General features: G+C 46.4%; 1 protein-coding gene across 3 annotated transcripts in view; it reads left to right on the forward strand.

Annotated features, from left to right (window-relative positions):
• The first annotated feature begins 699 nt into the window (after positions 1–699).
• Positions 700–21,516, forward strand: part of Zfat (zinc finger and AT-hook domain containing) — a 180,356-nt gene continuing 159,539 nt past the window's right edge. The window contains exon 1 of one of the 3 annotated variants that reach the window (XM_028773252.1): positions 700–887. In XM_028773252.1, coding sequence (XP_028629085.1) covers positions 869–887 — 19 coding nt within the window. In that variant the 5' untranslated portion in view covers positions 700–868. Of the gene's footprint in view, positions 888–18,636; positions 18,721–21,516 lie in introns of those variants that run through there. The other 2 variants (XM_028773253.1, XM_028773254.1) reach the window with 2 other exon arrangements.

Below are 21,516 nucleotides of genomic sequence, written 5' to 3' on the forward strand. Positions count from 1 at the left end.
TTGTTTCTGTACGTGTGGAGTTTTTTCCTCCCCAATGGCTAATTTAAAAATCTATGGAAAAGATAGCTTCACCAGCACAAGTACGACTGTTATTATTATATACATATTTATTCGCCAACTTAAAAGCTCATTTCCAGTTCTGAATGTTAAAAAGCTGACCAAGACAGGAAGGATAAGCGACTTCGACGTCGCAAGAAATATATTCTATCAAAGTTACTTGGGGCAGACACTTCCTACAGAGTGCAGAAGGGGCTCTAAGCTCCTAACATGAAAAACAGAAAGGTGGTCACTGAGACTCCAAGGAAACGATGTGCGAGTCACTCTCACCTCCAATCCCGCTCTTCCCAGAGATCGGGAGAGCCTACCTGTGCCAACTACACCTAACCAACACGAGGGGAAACTTAGGAAACTGAGCCCCGGAAAAGCTAGTATGCAAAAGGTTGCACTAGCCTGCCCGCTTGTAGCTGCCCCCCACGGCAGAGGATTCCAGACACTCCTGATCTTGACACCCACATCCCAGAATTTCAGCGTCCCGGGCCGGGCGTGGCGCAAAACAGCGCGGAGAACGCCGGGACAAGAGGCCCGCACCTATAGTAGCCGTGAGCATGCGCACTGTGCCTTGCGTGCCGAGGGCGGTTCCCCGCGGCGGACGTCGCTACGTAGGCGTCCGATCCCCGTGGGGAGGAGGGCGAAGACTCCATCCGCCATGTTGGATGCCGCAGATTCGCCATAACCTCTCCGGCTCTTTCCCTAAAAAAATAAAAATAAAGAGCGAAGTTTCCTCAGGGTGTCCGACCTTCTCGCTCGGCACGGGAGGGAGTCAGGACGAGCCCGAGGCTTTTTTTTCCTCCGCCGTGGGGGCGTTGCCATGGAGACGCGGACGGCAGGTGAGCCGGGATGGGGGTTGGGGCGCGACGGGGTGGGGGTGGGGCGCGGCGCGGCGCGGCGCGGGAAACCTCTCGTGGTGTGCTGTGGGGTGGCCGCGCGCAGGCTCGGGGTGGCGGAGGGATCCACGGACGGGCGGAGCGCCGACGTCGCAGTGTTCTTCGGCCCACGTTCAGTGGTTTTATTTATCCTGCCGCAGGAAAGAAAATCAGGGAGCTAGTGGAGAGCAAGCAAGAGGAGTGCCCTGCGCCGCTGGCGAGCTATTTCCAGGGCTGTGGGCGGTGCCAGGGCGCCAGCCAGCAGCAGGCCTCGTGCATCTGGTTTGATAGGGGTTCGAGTCCCGTTGCCTGCAGTAGTTTGTGTGAACTTTGTCTGAGTCGGCTTCTTGCTTAATCACAGTTCCCCCTGTGTAAAGTAGATGACTTCCCTTCCCCAGTTATCAACTCCGTGTTCTTGGCCAGGGCGTGTTTACAGGTCAGCCATCCCGGGGGAAATTTTCTAGTGACCTTCAGAGGGAGCAGCAAATGAGAGATATTGGCTTTATCATGAGTGACCCTGCCCCATGCAAGTAATATTTATCTTGTGTCTTTGGCCCAGTTCTGTAGGGCATTGTCCTTATATGCTTGAATGAAATGACTCCGAGGCCACTTCCTCCAGGCAGCCCTCAGACTGGTTAGTCAGAAGCAGCTTTAGCTGGACTCATTGGAAAGGTGGATTTCCCACTTAACCCCTGGTGCCTCTACTTAACCTCAAGCTTGTGACCCCTGGCCTGTGATTGACACCAATTTAGACTCTTGGACCCTGGCTTCCGAGGGTCGCTGCCAGTCTCTCCTGGTTGCTCTTGGTCATTTACTGAAGAGCAGAAAAGTTGAGAGGCCAGATTCCTAACAGCCGAGCCTTAAAGAAATCAGATTTCTTCCAGCTTGGAAAACAATGTGAACTGTGTGTTTGCTTAGCCTTTGCCACCGTCCCCTGGAATTCAGTCAGGCTCTTAGTAGGGGTGACTTATTGAATGACAGAGCGACAGAGCTGCTGCTGATTCATACACGTACTGTCAGTGTGGTTACCTGCTGGAGCCTGTGTGTCCATAGGGAACAGAAAAATCATGTTCCTGGGGCTTACCTTCCACTACTGCCTCTTTCCAGCTTTAGCTTTGGAACCTATCCTTTATCTGTGAAAGCATCTGGAATTAGTGTTGGTGCAACAGAGTGGATATAGATCAAAGGGACACAAAACAAGCCCGGAACATATGTTCTCTTTCTGTTTCCAGCCATGACAAAGTGAAGAAGTCTCATAGTTTGAACAAAATGTACTTCTGTCAATTCATGGGCAGTTCATTTCTGGGAGATTTCCTGTTCTGGTGTTGGTCGACTTAGGAGAGGCAGAGCAATAGATAAGGAGATGGAGGGCGCCTCTGGGTGGTAAACAAGCTGGGTGGTCATTGCCCTAGTTCGAACTCTGTTCTCTGTGTTGGAGCTGTCTTCTGTGTTGGTCTCTTTCATGGTACCTCTTGCTTTGGGTGCAAAGAATTCTGTTTCTTTCTCCTCATACTTTGTAGTGAACATAACAGCTTTTCAGCTATGGCTGCCTCGAAGGAGAATCTAGTGGCTGCTCAGAGTCAGAATTGGGTGTATTACACTGTTTCTCCTACTTGAATTTTCTTTTATATCTGTCTCATGCATGCTGCCCCTGAAAACCTCTCTATCAAGACAGACCAGTTTAATTGAGGGGGCTTTAGCCTAACGGTTTGTCCCTTGTCACCTGTTGGTGATGTTGAGCTTCGGCATGTGAAACTTTCCAAGGGTAGGTATTCCTTTCAGAGGCAGTCACTCACTGTACATAGCTTTGCTGGAGAGAGCTGTTCCTGAGAACTGAGGCCAGCGTCCCTGACCCTTGTGTTTGAAGTTCATGTGCTGTGCCTCTACTTTGCTCATGCTGGTGACACTCCAGAAGATTTTCATAACAACATACTGTTGCCATGCATTTGCTTTGGGAAGTGTTTGTGGATGGAAAAGTGTTTGTGGATGGTGAAGTTTGGTTATGATTTTTTTTTTTTTTCGAGACAGGGGTTCCTGAGAAGCATGTGGCATCACACCCTGCATGATTATGATTTTTTTTTTGTTTAGAAGAGGAGAAAAAGTAATTTTGGAGTGAAGAAAAGTGAACATTTTAAACACGTAGATTCAAAGTTGGCTTAAAAACAGAATGTAAAATATAAAGATAAATGAATTTGCTTATGAAAAGATAATGCTTGCCATATTAACGCAAAACAGGGCCTTAGAGTTGAGTACCAGAATTGTCTTTGTTCATTTTAAAGTTTTACAAAATCACTCACAGCCCTGAGATTTATGAGCATAGTGTGGAATACTTAGGTTAGTCCAGTCTGGCATCACTTGTCATCACTTTTTAAGGTTGAGAACATTTGAAATGTATCCTTTTAGTGGGTTTTGAAGTGAAAAATACATTATTTATTCTATTCACTATGGCATGCAGCATATCATACAGAAAATGAAAACATAGTCCTACTAATAGAGGCTTGACTCGCCCCGCCTCTCACTCTCCCCACCCCCGTTCCGTTCTCTCATCTGTGAGGTCTGTTGCTTCAGCTCCACCTGCCTATCTACAAGGGCAGAGTCATACTCCGTGGTATGTGCTCACATAACACAGTTTCTTCATTCATCTGCTTATGGACACTTGGGGTGACGCTTGACCTGGGCTCTTATTAGTGTTTTGATGAACTTGGAAGCTCAGATGCCTCTCTGCTGACTGGTTTAGATTATTCTCATTCCTGTAATTCTAAGGTGACTGGCATTGCACAACACTGACCTCTGGAATCTGGTGCCTTTGTGTTCCAGCCTGTCTGGATAGAAACCAGATGAGTAAGTGGGGACCTTGCCTCAGAGGAGAGTGGACAGAGCTGCAGGCCCTCTGGATAGGAAGGTGACATTGTCCCACAGTGAGGAGAGGAACTTGGCGCCAAAGGGCATAGGGAGCTTGTGATATCTGCCACCACAATGAAGTGAGAGACCTGGAGTCAAGGAGCATAGAGTGCTTGTGGTATATGTAGCACTGCTCAGTCACCAGTCTCTTGAGCTCTCCAGCTAGCTAGATCCTTGGCGTCCATATTGCTCTGTTGTTGCCAGTGGGCCTTGATGAGCTGCCGTTTCTAATGCCGTTAGGTCTGTTCTTATTCGTTAGCAGCAGGGTCCCTATCTTTCAGATGTTTGTCAAACTATGAAACCGCCCCTTCCTTCTTGAGGGTGCTACATAGACCTAGAGGACGAAAAACAGTTCTCGTATGAAAAGGTATCAGGAGCCCTGATGTGAGTTCTGAGTATTGAAGATGTCAGTGAGCTCCAGTTAGGGATCCTGGGAAGGCTTCTTGAAGCATGAGATACTGGAGTTGGATCTTCCAGAATGAATAGGTACCCTATTCATGGAAGGGTAGGTGCTAAGACATATGTGACACAAAAAACATAGCTCCCATCTTTAAGGAAATAAGGGATTGTTGATTCTGGCATCATTTTGAGTGACCCTGGCCCAGAAGTAGAGATTTAGGTCACTCTGAATTCCATATTCCGTTGTGGAAGCAGTTTCACCAAGTTTTTACACTTTTACCCGATCGAGAAAGTCATACATACATCAAGGCCAGGTTAAAGTACATTGGTGGGTACATCAGAGAGGGAGGTATATCAAGATCGGGAAGCTTCCTATAGGCTTAATTTCTGTCTGATTACATGCTGAGCTTTTGGATTGGTAAAAGCTATCTGCCTGCTAAGTCATTACATTCTAAAAGGTTTTTATCTGTTGCCACAAGATGTTAGTTCTGACACAGGGGTGTGTGTGTGTGTGTGTGTGTGTGTGTGTGTGTGTGTTTGTGTGTATGTGTGTGTGTGTCTGTGTCTGCATATGTATGTAGGGAAACCAGGAATGGCTGTTCTGGAGGGGAGAGCCAGAATTTATCCCATGATAAGGTAATTAGTTTCTGGACCTTCAACATTCCAATCTCTCCCCAGCTATGAAATTCTAATCAACTAACCAGTTATAGACAGCTGCAGCTTCTTCTCAGGAGTTTTGGTTCACATGTACCTGCAGATATGTTGTGAGCATTGAGACCAGAGCAGGGACTGGGGCCTGTGACACTGAGACTGAGGGGTGGGAACCTGGCACCAAAACCTTGAGAGCCAGGAGAACAATCCCTGCTGACTTGCCTTTCAGAAAGAGCTGTCTGGTACCTGCCAGGATGCATTTTTGTAGTTGTGATTTAATACACCGAAGCACACAGATCTTTTAAATAGACAGTACTCAGGTAAGCCACAGCTCTAATGATATATAGGCTTTTTTTTTTTTAATTATCGAAGAAAATTCTCTCTTGCCCCTCCACACCCAGTCTTTCTCCCTCAGGCCAAACAACCTCCAGTCTTGCTGATCTCATAATTTATGTTTGCCTTTTGAGGATATCACATAATTATTTTGTGTCTAGCTTCTTTTTTAAAACTTGGCATGAACTTGCAGAAATATCTCTCTCTCTCTCTCTCTCTCTCTCTCTCTCTCTCTTTTAAAATTGCTTAATGGTATTCCAGTGCCTGGAAACCACCGCAGTTTGTTTACATGTTCTTTCTTAATAAACACCTGGGCTGTCGTTATGTATGCAGTTTTGGGTTCTTTGTTTGCTTGTTTTTGTTTTGAAACTTTTAACTGATTCCTTGTGAGTTTCACACCATGCACCCCAGTCCCATTCATCTCCCCGTTTCCTTGTATCCTCCCTTGGCCTCTGCAGCCTCCCCCCAAAATAAAAAACAAACAAAACGAAGCATACACTACATCTCGTAGTGGAAGCTTTAGTGTCTCACAGTGACTTCCACAATATACCCCTCTATCCACACATCTTCCCTTGTGAATGCTCATTGCAATAAGTCATTGGTCTGGTTTGAGGTCTCTGGCTTCTGTGACACCATCAATATTGGCTCCTCACCCAGGACTCCTCCTGGTAATCTTGTTGTTGCTCTGTGTCATGGGGATCCTACAGCTTTGGATCAGCAGGACTGTCCCTTTCATGCCCCAACAATTCATAGATGATGTAGATTTTGGGATAGGCCAATTCAGAGCCCCAGATCTGGGCCTGGGTGGTAACCCAGTTGCTCTCCCTCATTCTCATCATTAGGACAAGCTCCCCAGCACTGCTCTGGCTAGGCAACCCAATGGCATCATGGGTAGGAGGCAGGGTCAGCTCTTGGGGCAGGCTTACCTGCACCTGTGCCTCCAGAACCAGCTCCATTGTGCTGCCTAGTCAAGGAGTGGAGGCCTACTCTTTCAAGTTTTACAGCCTGCTAGCAGCTGGGCCAGCTCTTTCATTGTCAGGCCATCTCCACTGTGTTTCTCAGGAGACATGCAGGGCCTACTCAACTGCTGGTTGGGGACAGAGCCAGTTCTCCTGGCTACAGCAGGTGGCTGGGAGTGAGATGGGGAGGGCATCACACCACGCCGACTCTACTTCTCAACAGAAGAAGGGTGGGGCCAGCTCTCCTGCGCCTCCTCTACCAGAACAGCACCCTAGTGTGCTGCCCACTTGAGGTGCATGGGCTGTTCAGGGTTCTCCCATGTCCTGCAGCCAGTGAGGGGCAGGGCCATCTCTCTCTGACCAGGGATGTCCACATCTCTAAAGGTGATATGAGCCATAGACCCTTGCCGCTGCATAACCACAGACACCTATCACACATTTGTAGATAGATTGTAGTGGCTTCTGCTGCAGTGGCCTCTTTTGTCCATGCTATAAGGTGTGGTGGCAAGCAGGCTTCTAGGTGTCTACAGCCAGTCTGTGTGGCATGGAGGCAGGCTGGTCTATGGACATCTTCCCTGTCCAGTACCATGTGGCATGGCAGCAGGAGGTGCGCTGAATGTCTATAAGACACCCATGCTGTGCAGTGGAGGGCACGTCTGTGGGTGTCTCATATGCCGTGGTGGTCAGCAGGTCTTTAATTTTAACCTCCACTGTTGACAGCACAGCCCTTGCTTTTGTCTTTTAAGAAAGGTCTCATAATGTTGGTCTGGCTGGACTGGAACTTGCTATGTAGATCAGGCTAGCCTTGAACTCATGGACATCACTCTGCCTCTGCCCTCTGAGTGCTGAGATTAAAGCATACAGCCAGGTGCTTGTTTCTAGTTTTGTTTGTTTTTTATTCCTGTGAACAAAGCTGTATTGAGTATTCTTACAAGCCTTTTGAGGGTAAATAATTGCCTCATGATAGTTGAGTTGCTAGTTTGTTGGCTACAAGCATGTTTAGCTTTTATAGACACTTCCAGATTTCTTGCCAGTGGTCCTGCCAGTTATATTACCACATCGAAGGGGTGGCTCAGGCTGCTTTGGGAGCCTGAGGCAGCCAGTCACACTGTTCACATGATCAGGATGCATAGTTAGAGCAAACAGCTTCTTGGCTCACTTTTTCCAATGAGACCCCAGCCCATGGGAAGGAGCCATACACATACGGCTGGTCTTCCACCTCAAGTCAATTTAGAAATTCTCTTGAAGTCATGCAGAGAAGTTTGTCTCCTGGACAACGGTATATCCTGTTGAGGTGACAGTATTCACAACTCAACTATAAACAACAAGCTCTCCAAGTCATTAGGAAAAGCAAAAGACTGGGAGAGACTTCTGCCTGGAGACAGTACAGAAAGGCATATGTTCAGCATTGCTGGTGACAAGTGAGGTTCAGGTTAGATGGGGTAGCATTGCAGGCGCTCTTGGTTTAAGATGACATATAGAATGCATCTGGGGACGTGGAGTAAGACTCTTACACCAGAACCTGTGTCCAGTTTTGACTTCTGTGATTAAAACTGCATTGAGTATTCTTACACTCTGGGCCAGTATGTCATGTTCAGTGATTGGGCCTGTGTCTCCTTGCTTAAGAGCAGTCAAGGGCTCTGAGACTCAGTCCTGACCTGCAGTGAGCCTTGTGAACTAGGCTCAGGTAATGCACTGAGCAAGGGAAAAGCCAGGGGAGAGGAGTTGGTGGTGTGTGTATGGGGAGTCTTGCTGAGCTCTGGGACTGTGGCAGTCTCTGGAGCATTACTGTCATGTTGTAGTGACTTTGTTGTTGTTTTCTGTGACTGAGTGACAAGAGCAATTCAGGGAAGGATTTATTTTAGTTCTTAGTTTCTGGCATGGAGGCTTGGCAGCTGGGCTTCTGTCCATGGATGCAAGAACTTGTGGCATTACCTGTTACATCTCAGTGGATCACTTTGCCTGACCTGGGAGCCCCCAGCCTTGTGGTCTTATAACTGTCAACTGACCTTCTCTGAACAGTGCCACCAGCTGGGGACCAACTGTTCAAACACCAGTGCCTGTGGGACATTTCATATTAAAGCCCTGTCACAATCATAAGTGAAAAGTGTGCCCGCAAAGCACTGGGCTATGTGGCATAAAGTCTCCGTGGGAAAGAATCCAACACTTAGTCTGGTCCCTGGTCCACTTTCTTCTTTGCTATCATCCATCTTTCACTTCCCCTCCTCTCTTCTCCCCACCTTGTGGATTTCCATAGTATCCTTGGAAATTTGATGCATAATAAAAATGGTTTGAAATTAGAAATCACAGTCCATGTGATTGAAATTAGAAATCACAGTCCATGGCCTGGCTTAAACCATGCAGTGTGGCGAATAAAATGGGACCCGGTGGTACCCACTGTTCTGTAGACATGCTCAGCCGGGTGTTTCACATCTTTTTACAAAAGCACAGCACAGTGGGTTCATTGTCTCTGCTCTGCACTTGAGCAGAAGCTGGGGCTGGAGTTGCTAGCCTATCTCCAGGGAGGGTTTCCAAACAGGGTGCAGAGTAGGGTGAGATGTCAAGTCTCTGACTCCTTAAGAGGCTCAACCTGGATTTTCTCCTGAAATCTTGTCAAGTTCTAGAATCTGGGCCTGGGCCAGTGTAGACCAGGCTTGGCTTCAGTTCTCGTGACCTAGAGAGACCTGAGCAGGGAGGGATGGAATATTCCTTTCCTGAAGGCTGCCCAGTCTATTAAAGGCTATCAGTGGAGCCTGCCAAGTTGTCTAGTGCCCGCTGTAAGTGGATCAAGGCCTGCGCTTCTGGTAACCCATAGCTTTACCTCCATAGTACTCTTTGGGGTTGATTATTCACTCTGAGGCTAGGTGTGTGTGTGTGTGGCCAAGGGGCCTGTGTTCAAGGAGCTCATAACATAGACAACAGAGAAAAACATTTTCTAAATGGGCAGAAGGTTTTGAAGACAAAGTTGTCCTTTGGTATTCATGAACAAGATTGGTTCCCAGACCCCCAGTGATTGGATGCTCAAGTCCTGGATATACAATGGTGTAGTATTTGCATGTGTTGTACAAACATTGTTCTGTAAGCTTTATATCATGTGTAGATTACTTATAATACTTAATACAGAGTTAATGCTATTAAGTAGTATGCTGGTTTGTCTTTGTCCACTTGACACAAACTAGATTCACTTAGAAAGAAGGAACCTTAACCGAGGAAATGCCTCTGGGAATTACCCAGATTGGCTTCTGGGCATGTCTGTGGGGCATTTTCTTTGTTAATGAATGATGTAGGAGAATCCAGCCCATTGTGGGTAGTTCAACCCTGGGCAGGGCATCCTGGGTTGTATAAGAACAATAGATGAATAAGCCATGGGAGAAAGCCATTAAGCAGCATTCTTCCACGATCTTTGCTTTACAGGATACAGGTTACAGGTTCCTGCCTCGGCTTCCCCTGATGATGGATAGACTGAATTCTTTCCTACCCCCAAATTTGCTTTGGTCTGTGCTTTAATTATTATAGCAAAACTGAAGCAGACTGGATTAACTATTTGATGTGTCTTTAGGGACTAATAACAAGAAAACGTCCATGTATCTTTAGTCCAGATACATTTTCCCCCAAAGACTTCTCATTAGTGAATGGCTATCGGGAGTCGATAGGAGGGGGAAGAAGGGGCTTAAGGAGTTGCTGTCTGATGGAAACAGGTTCTGTGTAGGAAGATGAAACATTTCTGGATATGTCTGGTGGTGATGGCTATATACCAGGGTGAATGTATACAGTGTCCTGAACTGGACTCTTAGAAGTGAAATGTTCCGTCTATCTTACCATGGTTCCTTTTGCGGAAGATTTACTTGCTGAAGATGGCAGAACTGGAGAGATGGGCCTGCCCAAGCCCTTGGAGCCTAGAAGATCATGAATGAATACAAGATGTTAGACTCTGGCAGGAGCTGGCAGGGAGAGGGGACTGGTTAGGGTGATGGAAGTGCTCAGTGTCCTGACTTGTCCACGGGTGGTGGTAGGGGTACATAGGATAGGGTGGGGAACACAGGAGGCGGTCACTGGCTAGGGGTTGGAGAATGGCACTGGAAAGCCTTTAGGGCAGTTGTCAACCTTCCTACAGCATTGGTTCTCAACCTTCTTAGTGTTGTGGCCCATTAATACGTTTCCTCATCTTGTGGTGATCCCCAATCATAAAATTATTTTCATTGCGACTTCTTAACTGTAATTTTACTAGTTATGAATTGTAATGTAAATAGCTGTGTTTCCCGGTGGTCTTAGGCAACCCCTGTGAGAGTCATTCGACCTCCCCAAAGGGGACACAACACGCAGATTGAGAACAGGTTCTCTAGAGTGATGTTTGAGCTAGGAAGCCATTCCAGAAGGACCTAGCAGGGGAAGGGCATGTGGTGGCTTCTGCAAGTCCAACTGCTTGGCCAGTACTTCCCTGGGGTGAAATAGTGACAGCTCAGACCTAGCTTCCATGTGTTGTCTTTGGACCACCTCTGAGTCCTGGTGGGCAAGTGTGCTCTGCCTCTCCCTGCCTTGCCTCTATCTGCCAGCCCTCGGCAGAACTACTAGGCACCTTTGGCCTGTCAAGATGGCCTTAGTTCTGGAAGCCTGCCCACGTTTGATTTGTAGTCTTTGCCCTCAACTACTCAGGCTGCCTCTGGGTGCCTCCCTAGTTTTGCTTCTTGCTAGGTTGAGTATTGAGGTTGTAGACCTCGGGAGGCTGGGAAACCTAGCTTTGTGATCCAGTCTCTCTGTGTGACATTTCTTGGGACTCTTTTGAGCCCTACTTTGCACTGCTGTAAATTTGGAGCTGAGTGCAGCTTTCCCTGAGAACTCTGTTCTCAGAGGAATGTAATCAGGTGAAGTGCCCACTGGTACCTAGTGGCTAATGCTCATGGAAAGCTTTTGCAGTGGCCTTGAAAGTTCTTCTGCTTGGCACTTCAGACAGCCTGTGGTGCTTCATCTGTCCTTGAATGTCACTCCTGTGCATGGATCTGTCCTGGAATGTCACTCCCCAGGATCCACTGCTGTGCTTCTTCTATTGCATTCAGCCATGAGGATCTAGCACAGCCCATAGGGTGCTCAGCTCTCATGGTTGGGGACAGCTTTCCCAGGTGCTGCTCCTGCTGGCCTCCACAACCTATCCAGCATGAACCTTCCAGCATGCATGTTCTTCGACAACAAAGAGGTTGTTGTTGTTATTATTATTATTTTACATTCTAAAATTCAGTGTGTGTGTGTGTGTGTGTGTGTGTGTGTGTGTGTGTGTGAGAGAGAAACCTCTGCAGCCATTTCTTTCCTCATGTAATTCTTATAATAGGATATGGTCTTTGATTTATAGCCTGAAGGGTGGAGAGTTTGGGTCACATACTGGTACCAGTACCAGTGAATAAAGCAAGAGTTGCATATTATTTATTGACCCCAAATCACATTCTAAGAAATATTCCGATTATAGAGTGAAGTCTTTGTGTTTCAAGAGCAGCAGCAGGGAAATATTGATGGAGGGGCAGTATTTTCTCTGTGCATGGTGGGCAGAGTAGCATGTTTCTGTTCTGTTCTCCATAGAAGAGCTTGGCATATGGGCTTAGGCCTTTCCCCCACACCACCACTCCTTACAAGTACGTTTTAGGAAATGGTTTCCTTGCATACCTGTTGGTTTTCCACTTGGTCTCCCTGGAGCTTGCTGGTTTCTTAGATGCTGCCAGGGAATCTGCATTAACCTTCTTCACTTGGAAAGATCCAAAGGAGGGCTTTCTTGCCAACTCTAGGGACAACCTTGCTTCTTGTCACCCCTTACAGTATACAGGAGCAGGGACTGCTGGAAGAGAGTTTCCTTTATTTCTTGGGAGCAACCTAGAGGTCTTGGCAGCCACTTAGCCAAACCAGTTGAGGGCTTTCTCGGGTGTCAGAGACCATGTCAGTTTGGACTGGCTGCAGTAAGAACCAGGTGTCCTCAGTGGCCAGCATGTCAGTAGGAGGCCTCCTGCAGACATGCTGGGAATAGATACATGATGCCTCATCCCCTTGTGACCCACCTTAAGGACTCCAGCCATGAGAATGTTTCCCTTACCTGTTAGCCTTAGGGCAACTTCTAGAAGGATGCCTTGGGCTATGTGAAATCCAGTCTCCCTGGGCTTCCCACCTAGGTTCCTCTCCTGATACCGGAGGGTTAGTTAGTAACCTCTCTGCCTATGGTGTTTCCAGTAGGGAGATGATGGTGGCACAACTTTCCTTTTTGCAGGCAACTTTTTTCTTATGTTTTTAATGCTAAAGAGAGTTTCCTGAGAATGAATTTTCAAACTATTTGAAACCTAAACCATATAATGTAGAAACATTTATACAAATTTCAGGACAAGAATAATTATAGTAATAAATGTTTTCTTTATCTCGTTTGACGTCATCTGATGCTTTTCTTCTTTACCAGCTTGATGTGAGAATTCAAGTGCTTGAGGATTGCCTAGCTGTGAGAGCTTGTGAAAGATAATCCTGAGGAGAAGAGCCTGAGAGAGGCTGGGGGAGACTGTTCTGCACTGACACCTTGAGATGCTCAGAGGGAAACATTGGGCCTGCAGAATATATTCCATCTCAGCCTTTTATTTTTGCATAATTTTTCTCTCGAAAAGAAACTGAGAGCATCACAACCTGCCATATACCATCTACTCCAAGTCTGGTCAGTGTTAGCATATTACCGTTGCTTCGCCTTTCCCACCTGCTTGTCTCTGCATCATTTGAGGTAAAGCTAGTGAATCAATGTTCTTTTACCACCTTCTGACTCTTGCCAGTGTTTAATTTCCTATAAACAGGAGTACTCTCCTGCATCAACGAGACATTGCTGTAGTCATACTGTGAGATTCACATCAGTACAGTTATTCACGTTCCACCAACTGTCCCCATAATGTCCTTTATAACACAGGGAAATCCTGTGAGTGTTCAGCACTCCAGCATTGTGTTTCTGTGCTCTCTGGGCTGGAGCACCAACTCTGCCACTGTTGTATGGCATTGGTATTTGAGGCGTGTAGCTGTTTGTTTTGCAGGTTACCCTTATCTTACTTAGCGAAGTGCTTCCTCGTGATTAGGTCATGGTCTGTGTACTTTTTGAAATCACCACAGACTTGATGCTGAGCTCTCAGCACTGCTTGCAGTGGGCCTGTGATGGCCAGTCATCTCCTTGCCATTGAGATCACATGCTTTAGGGGTCAGGTCCATTGTCTTGAGCTTGCAGACTTTGCCTTTGTTATTAAATGCCCAAAGGGCAAATAAGTTGACATGTTGTTTGTCAGGCTACACCTCAGTCCTCACCTCTTCTTTCTCTGCCCTCGCTTCCATTGAGGATTGCTGCCACAATGTCATTATGATGCTTGCTCAGTGGTTTCTTCTGCTCTTACAGTGTGTCTCCCCTCACCGTAGTATGAACTACACCATAGTATAAATACTGTGTGAAGTTAGGGCTAATACATGGTATTTGCATGTTAGTATATGTTGTCAAGGGATCACTATTGTCTAGGGAGTTCATTCTCTATGGATAAAAATCTTCTTTTCATTGGTTCATTTATAGTACATGCACTCTTATTTTAGTCAGTGGTTTTAACCCTTTCTCATTGTTTATTCTGATGCCCACATTGCCTGCTTGGAGTGTTTGAAGCTCCTAAAGCCCTGTGTCCTTCTGATGTGCCTGCTCTTTCTTCAGGACCACATTGCTTTCTGGTCCAACATGTTCCGCATTTATTCTGTCTCTTCCTTCTTCCAGGTCCGGGATCTGATGTTTCTTTCAAGAGATCAGGGTTCTTATAGTGAAGAGTAGCATTGGAAGCTGAAGGCTGGAGTTGTCACTGATGGCTCTTTGTGTCTCAGTTCTCTCTGTAAACAGCTAAGAAATAGGTTTCTCTTTATATGTATGGTATACAATGCATCTATGCTTATCTATATTACCATCTATATTTTTATTTTCAAGGCCATTGATTTAATACAGAACTTTACATTTCCAATTTAATACCAAAGAGTTTTAAAAAATTTTTTTATTAAAATCATTTATTTATTCCTCCCACTGGGAGTCCTGCTTGGCTACAGGAAGTGGCCATTTCAAGATTCATATCCCTCACTGCTAGGAGTCTCACCTAGAGTTGCCTCTCGGGCCCTCCTTGTTATTTGGGCTAATATGCAAATATATAAAGAACTCACAAAGTTAGACACCAACAATCCAAATAACCCAATTAAAAAATGGGGTACAGAGCGAAACACAGGGTTTGTTTTTTTCTTTCTACACATTTGTAAGTTCCTTTCCTGGTAGAAAGAAAGCCTCTCTATACTCACAGCTTGCCAGGCTGCTTGCTCCCTCCTGGAGTATGTCAAGTACTTTCTGATGTGTGCTAGCCAGCTCTGCTTACTTAATCCCAGGCTGGTCCTCTCTAGCTTGTAGCTGTGGTGGAGCTGCTGCTCTGCAAAGTCTCTTGGGATCATCTTGCCTCTCCTCCCGTTCAGTGGGGCCACACATATTTTTTAAAAATGAGAATAGTTCACTTGTGTCTTCTCGCTTTCACTTTAGGGTCCCTGTACTTATTTATTTTATTTATTCATATTGAATATATGAATTTGGGGAGCAGTATATTTTTTGTATTTTAGTGAGAGGGAAGAATTTTTTTTTTCTTATTTCTTCTTCTATTTGTGAGTCATCAATATGAAGACCTGCCTACAGAGAGTGGGAGACAGGAACGGTGTGTCTCTAGGAGGGCAACAGAAGGCCTGGAAGGCATTGGTATTGTGCTAAGGCTGTACCGTTGAGGTGGGGCTGAGCTGCTTAGGCTCTGTTGCCCTTCAGTGAGCATCTCCTGTGATAGGATTCCTTTACAGCATCATTTAGACAGTGTGTGCATTCCTATCTTAATCAGTTGTTGAGCGGGAGTGGCTGTCAGTGCTTTCTTCACTGCTGGCACTCCTGAGCCTCGACTTCTTACCCATCTCAGGGTCTTGCCTGTTTTGCTAGGAAGTGAGAGTTAAGAGAGCCTTGGTCCATGTTCTCAGAGGTCCTCAGGTGAAGCCTGGGAGTGTTCTGCCCTCGCCACAAAGAAAGTGCGCCCTTGCTTTGAATAGAAGTAAGTTCTTCGGTAATACTTAACCGTTTCTATTCTCAGGACTTGAGCTACGCTTTAAATCACATGCTATCGATGTTCTTAGAGCTTATACTGCATTAGGGAAAACAGAGGCTAGACAAATAAGCACTCCATTCAATCTGCTCTCGGAAGTTGTGCTTATACTACCAAGCAGGTAAATGGGAAACGGGATCCTGGAAACATGGAAAGTGGTTACAAAGTTTCTCTGTGGGAACAAAGCCGGGTTTAAGACTTCAGTAATGGGTCCTGAATCCATGAACAAGTTTGATAGACAGAGAGCAGGTGCTGCCTTCTCTCCCTCTCTGTGGAGCACAAGCCTGAGCTAGAGTTAGCTTCCCCTGCCAGAATTCTCATTTGCCCACTGTGTACTCACAACCCTGAGCTATGAGAAGGCTGGGCTGCCAGAGTCTTCCTGAGGCAGCAATCCAGGAGCTCTGGGAGAGGACAGCTGCCCTGCAGAGTGAGGTGTGTGGGAGCCGGGCAGGGCTATCTGACCCTACAAGACTCTAGCCTGTAGCTGAGGTGGGCACTTCTCTGTCTGTCCCCTCAGTGGCAGGAGTCCTCGAAGTCAGGCTGAGACAACAACACAGGCATGACAAAGAGAGTGGCTCATTTGTGTTCCTGGAGGGAGGCCTGGAGCATTCTCATTTCTAATTGTGTCTGGCACAGAATGTGACATGTATTGGGCGTTCATTAAATACTGAATTATGAGGCCATGGAATATACATTAACTACAGAGCCTCATTATTTAGAGAATAATCTAAGACTTAATGTATATTTTGTCTTCAGGAAAAGGAGCTGGGTCATTTTGGTGAGCTGAGGGTGGGTGGGTAATACTTGGAAACTTCTTTCCATACCTGCTGTTTTCTCCTAAATTTAAAGTTCTCCTCTGGAGTTGCAGAAGACCTTAGCCATTTCTGAATATTAGAGGGCAGTTCTTACTCCTGGAATTAATTTTGAAACCCTAGACACTTAATAAGTAAGACCAATCTCAGGCTTTTATAATAAATAAAGCAGACATTTACAATTTGAATTAGAATTAGCATGTTTCCCGTATCTGCCTCTAGCTTTTGTCTAGGCTGTTAGCTCTTTTGACTGTGACCCTTGAAGCCCCAAGCTCACAGCTGGCATTTAAACCTGCAACAGTAATAAATGAGCATGTCCCTCTGTCACCTGCCTTTTCCTGAAGACTGTGACCGCACTATGGAAATTTCATAGCCTTTATTTCCACCCACTCTTTGTTTCCACTTTCTAGACTGAGTTCCCAAGGTTTTTGGTGGTAGAAGCTCTGTCTTAGCTTTCTTGTGGTCAGGGAGGTGTGTAGTGACAGACATCCCTGGTATTCTGGGAATAGTGTTAGAGAGTACTGGGTTTGTATCTAACCCAAACCAGGATGTGCTATAAGTGGAAAAGATTTTTGAGTTTAAAGATTTGGTGCAAAAAAAGATGGAGTTTCTATAGAGCTTTCGGAAATGAGAAATGGGTTATAGGTGGATGCTGTTGTGAGTATACTCAGTTAAATAAAGTGTGTTGCTAAATGTTATCATCCTATGTGCTTTGTTTTATTTCAATATGGGTTCTGGACAACTAATGCCGTCTATGGCTACCTCATTTCATTTGGCATTGCGTGTGTCTGAGCTGGAGTGGGTGTAGTTCCTCACACATCTGTGGTGTGTATTTCTGCCTCCATCCTTGCCCTGTTCTCCAGACTGGACCATATTCAGAGACAATGCCAAGTATATTAGAGGGAGGAAAGATCTGTGGAGTCCACCCTGCCCGGCAAGTGGACTTACAAGTCTGAGTTTACTTAGTGGATTGTCTAACTTTCAAGCTGCACAGCAGGTCCTACTCAGCTTACCCATAATGCATGCTGACCCCAGGTTTGTTGATTGTAAATGTTGGCTATGGACAAGTAGGTTGAGTCAGACCAGAATTTCCCGGGGCTTGGCTTTTCTTGCTTGGACTTCTCTCCCAAGTAGCATCCTGGCCACATATGGCATACATGGGGAAGGCACACAAGAGCACTATTGTGTGCCAGCCACAAAACCTATATCCTGTGCGCGCAAACTTCTCTCATCTTAACCTTAAGGCAAATGAGGAAACAACAGCTAACAAGGCAGGTGGGGCTGTGTGCCTGGATGCCTTCCTTTAGTGTCCTGCCCTTCCTCCCTGCCCTGTCATCTTTTATGACACCTCATCCTTGTCTGCTGGCCTGAGGGTGCAGTGGATAGATTATGTGACACGAACTTGTGCCAGTATGGAGAGGCTGGGAATGCCTTCCAGAGCTGGATCGGAGTTTCTTCCCTCATTTCCATACTGCCATCTTTCTCACTTCCATACTCAGTCCTCTGAGACACACACATGTAAAGCGTAAGCCTATGTTTACATACGTATGCATTGTGTTCTCGGCTTCCTGCTGCCCTCCACAGCTCTCTGCAGAGAGGAAGAAACAAGTTCACAGAGGCCAGATACACATGCTCTGGGTCACACAGCTAGTTAGATCAAAGCTGGGGTCAGATCTATGCTGATTTGAACCAGAATATCCACTTATTCCTCCGTCTGATCCTTTAATATTAGCTGTGTAATTTTCATAGACTAAAGCATAATACGTTGATAGCGTGTATATCACATAGGCGAGTAGCTGAATGGATGTCACTGGCATTCACATGAGCAGCAGAGTGACCTGTAACAGGTTATTATTACCCTCCCCCTCCCCGGGAGGCTCCATCCGCAGCCACATTGGGGAAGCCCGTTCCGTATCACAGAGTGCATGCCTCAGTCACCATCTGTCTTAGTCACTGCTCTATTGCTCTGAAGAGATACCACGACCAAGGCAGCTCTTATGAAAAGAAAGCACTTAGCTGGGTCTTGCTTACAATTTTGTCACAATAGGTTTAGTGTCTTATCATTATGGTGGCCTGTAGGCAGGCTCTGGAGCAGTAGCTGAGAGCTACATCTAGAAGGAAGAGAGAGAACTTGGCCTGGCATGTTTTTTTTGAAACTTCCAAGGGACACACTTCCTCCAACAAGGTCACACCTCTCAATCCTTCTCAACCTTTCAAGTAGTGCCACTCCCGCTGGTTAAGCACTCAAATATATGAGCCTATGGGCGCCATTCTTACTCAAAGCCCTACTCTATCCATCATCAGTGCACATGTACAACAGTGCTGCACCTCCTGCTTAACATCGTTGCTGCTATGCAGAATTGTGCTCAGCTCAGGCTGATTACGACTAGGCCAGGCAGTGACTGGTTATGAGGAAAGTCTGTTAAGCATTAACTCTGGTCTGACTCACCTGCCAGGGTTAACCAGGTATAACTGGGCTGCCAGGACAAGTCCATTCTGGCTGTGGATTTGATTATGACTTTGGATTGAGTTCCTGCTGTATGCCCACCTGCTGTGTGCCCCAGTAATGCCTCACATGACCTCGTCTTCTTATCGTCAGGTGGGCACAAAGGCCTCTCATTGGTGAGGTAAATGTAAAGGCTAATTAAGTAAGGTAATAGGCAGAACGGCATCTAGCAAAGTCACTGTGGCAGCTTTGTTTTAAATTTTGTTGTATTGCCACAGATGACCACCAGAGGGAGATATTAGCACATGTATTTGTGAAAAGTTATCTACCTAGAATGGTGGTTCTCTGTTGCCTGGTTTTGAGCCTGTCCCTAAGCTGTGTGGTGGGCGAGATTTGTAAATACATATGGTCAGGGTGAATTTGCATCAAGTTATTTCCTGTTAGCAAGTAATAATACACAAGGAACACGATTCCTTTTCTAGTCTTCTGTCTCTTCTAAAATCTAATTATTCCTTTGATTATGATGCTGGTTGGGTTGGGGACCTCAAGACTCACATTCCTCCCAGCAACCACTCTGAGTATTCTATCAAACAACAAGCTGACACACAGGTTGGCTGATAGGCCAGTCAACTTGGAAGGCCTTGTTGAAGCCTTGGTGGTGTTATTATTTATTTGGATGGGCGATGCTTGCCAGCTGGTTAACATCTTTCAGCCTCAGGCTTCTCTTATGTAAGTGGGGATGTGTGGGTCCCCTGTTCCGGAGGATGTCCCACGATGATCTCCCGGCTGGGGACAGAGTGAGAGCAGGGAGGGTCCACTGTTGTCTCTGCTGCTGTCTCTGCCCGAATCTCCGGCCAGGCCTGGTGCAGGAGGTCTGGGCCAAAGGGTACAGAGTGCGAGCAGGGAGGAGAGATTGCCTGCCCCCACTGCTGCCTCTGCTCCAGTCTCTGCTGTCGCTCGGTCACTCCCAGGTGCTGTACCTGTCTCTCAGCTCTGAGCCGGCCTGGGCTGGGCTGATAGGAAGCCGGCTAGCTGGCAAGGAAGCAGCTTGGTGCCCCAGGAAGGTTCCGGGAGAGCAGATCTCTCCCCAAGTGTTACAGCTCTTGTGACAGAAACTCTCGGACACCAGGATGATTCTGGAACACTTCTTTACTTCTCCTGAATAGAGCCCTTATATACAGTTTCAGGGTGGGTTAGGGTCTGGCAGCAGATAACGCTTATTGGCTTGGTCTGAGAGCTTGGAGATAACTCATCTACATGTGGGAGAGCCTGAGGCATTGTTCCTCGTGACTGATGGCCATAGGCCTCTCTGTGGGAGGGGCTGTGGAGAGCTGAAGCTAAATGAAAAGAACCAGGGCCCAGGAGCAGAGCCGAACACCTGTTGTCCTTATAAAGGTCTGAGGTTCAAGACTTATGCTCAACCAGGCACCCAGCTGCTTCTCACAGCCCACCGCTCCACAGGGATGGTGATGGTGGTGTTGATTGTGGTGGGAGCGGTGATAATGGTGATGCTGCTGCTGCTGCTGCTATGTATGGTCACGAGGGTGACAGTGATGATGGTGGTGGTGCTGCTGATGCTAATATTGATTATAATGATGATGGTGATGCTGTTGGTGCTAATACTGATTGTCAGGAGAGTGATGGTGATGATGATGGTGGTGGTGGTGGTGGTGGTGACAGTGCCACCTATCTGGCTACTTCCCAGGATGACAGTGATGATGAAGTTAGTCACAGATGAAGACGTGTGTGGATTCTGCAGCCAGGCTGACAGGGAAGGTTGGGATGGCACTTGGGATGTGGAATCTTGATGCATTTTTCTTGTGAAAGGACACTTGTAAAACACTGAACTCTCAGTAGGTCTTCTACCTACCAAGTCCTCTACTTCTCTATGCCTTCTACTCACCTGGCTATCCATTCACCTAGGTCCTCTGCTCACTTAGGTCTTCACTGACCTGGATGCTCTCCTCATCTGGTCCTCCACGTACCTGGCCTACACTTTCCAGTACTGGAATCTGCCCCTGTGAGGCTAGGCAGCCTACCCTTACCATGCCCACGGAGTGTCTACTTGTAATACACATACTTTGTGTGTCAAAAGTATATTTTCTCACTTAATCCACATCTGAGTTGACTTTGCCACTGTTAAATCAGTTTCCTGCTTTTTCCATTCAGATCCTCTTATCAGTCTAGCCTGTCCCTGTGAGAGAACGACAGGGATAGGCCCTTACATATCTCTATCTTGCTCGTTTCCACCAGGGCAACATTTACATTCTTTAGCTGTGAGCCTTAATTTGGCATTGTGTTCAGAGCTGGCCTTGGTCTCATTGTCTTCCTCAGTCTGGTACCCAGCACTAGGTGCCTTCTAAGAATACAGAGCTGTTGGAGCTTGTTGGCTTTTCCCCCCAAGAAGCACACCCTATGTTTCATTATCCATTTTCTCCTGACACCAGCTCAAGTGTTGTATGTACATGCACGTGTGCATGTGTTTCTGTATGTGTGTACGATGTGTATATGTGTATATATGTTTATATATGTGTATGTATATGTATTTGTATGTATGTATATTTCTGTATGTGTACATATGTATGTGTGTATTTGTGTATGTATGTATGTATGTATGTGTTTATGTGTGTATGTGTGTGGTATGTATGTGTGTGTGTGCACATATATTTCTGTATGTGCCTGTATGTACATATGTATGTGTATCTGTGTTCATATATGTTTGTGCTAATTCACTTGCCTGTGTAAATGCATAGAAAGGTTAGAAGTTGCCATCAGTATCTAGAAGTTCTTGATTGCTTCTCTACCTTCTATTTTGAGACAGGGTCTCTTACTGAATTTGGAGCTTGGCATTTTTGGTAAAAAATGGCTGACTACTGAACTTCAGGTGTCCATCTGTGTCTATCCCCTAGGGTGACAGGTGGGCCATGCCACCATGCTTTTTACATGGAG

The sequence above is a fragment of the Grammomys surdaster genome, unplaced genomic scaffold (assembly GCF_004785775.1).
Source record: "Grammomys surdaster isolate TR1022 unplaced genomic scaffold, NIH_TR_1.0 224, whole genome shotgun sequence".
In the NCBI taxonomy this organism is placed as follows: domain Eukaryota; kingdom Metazoa; phylum Chordata; class Mammalia; order Rodentia; family Muridae; genus Grammomys; species Grammomys surdaster.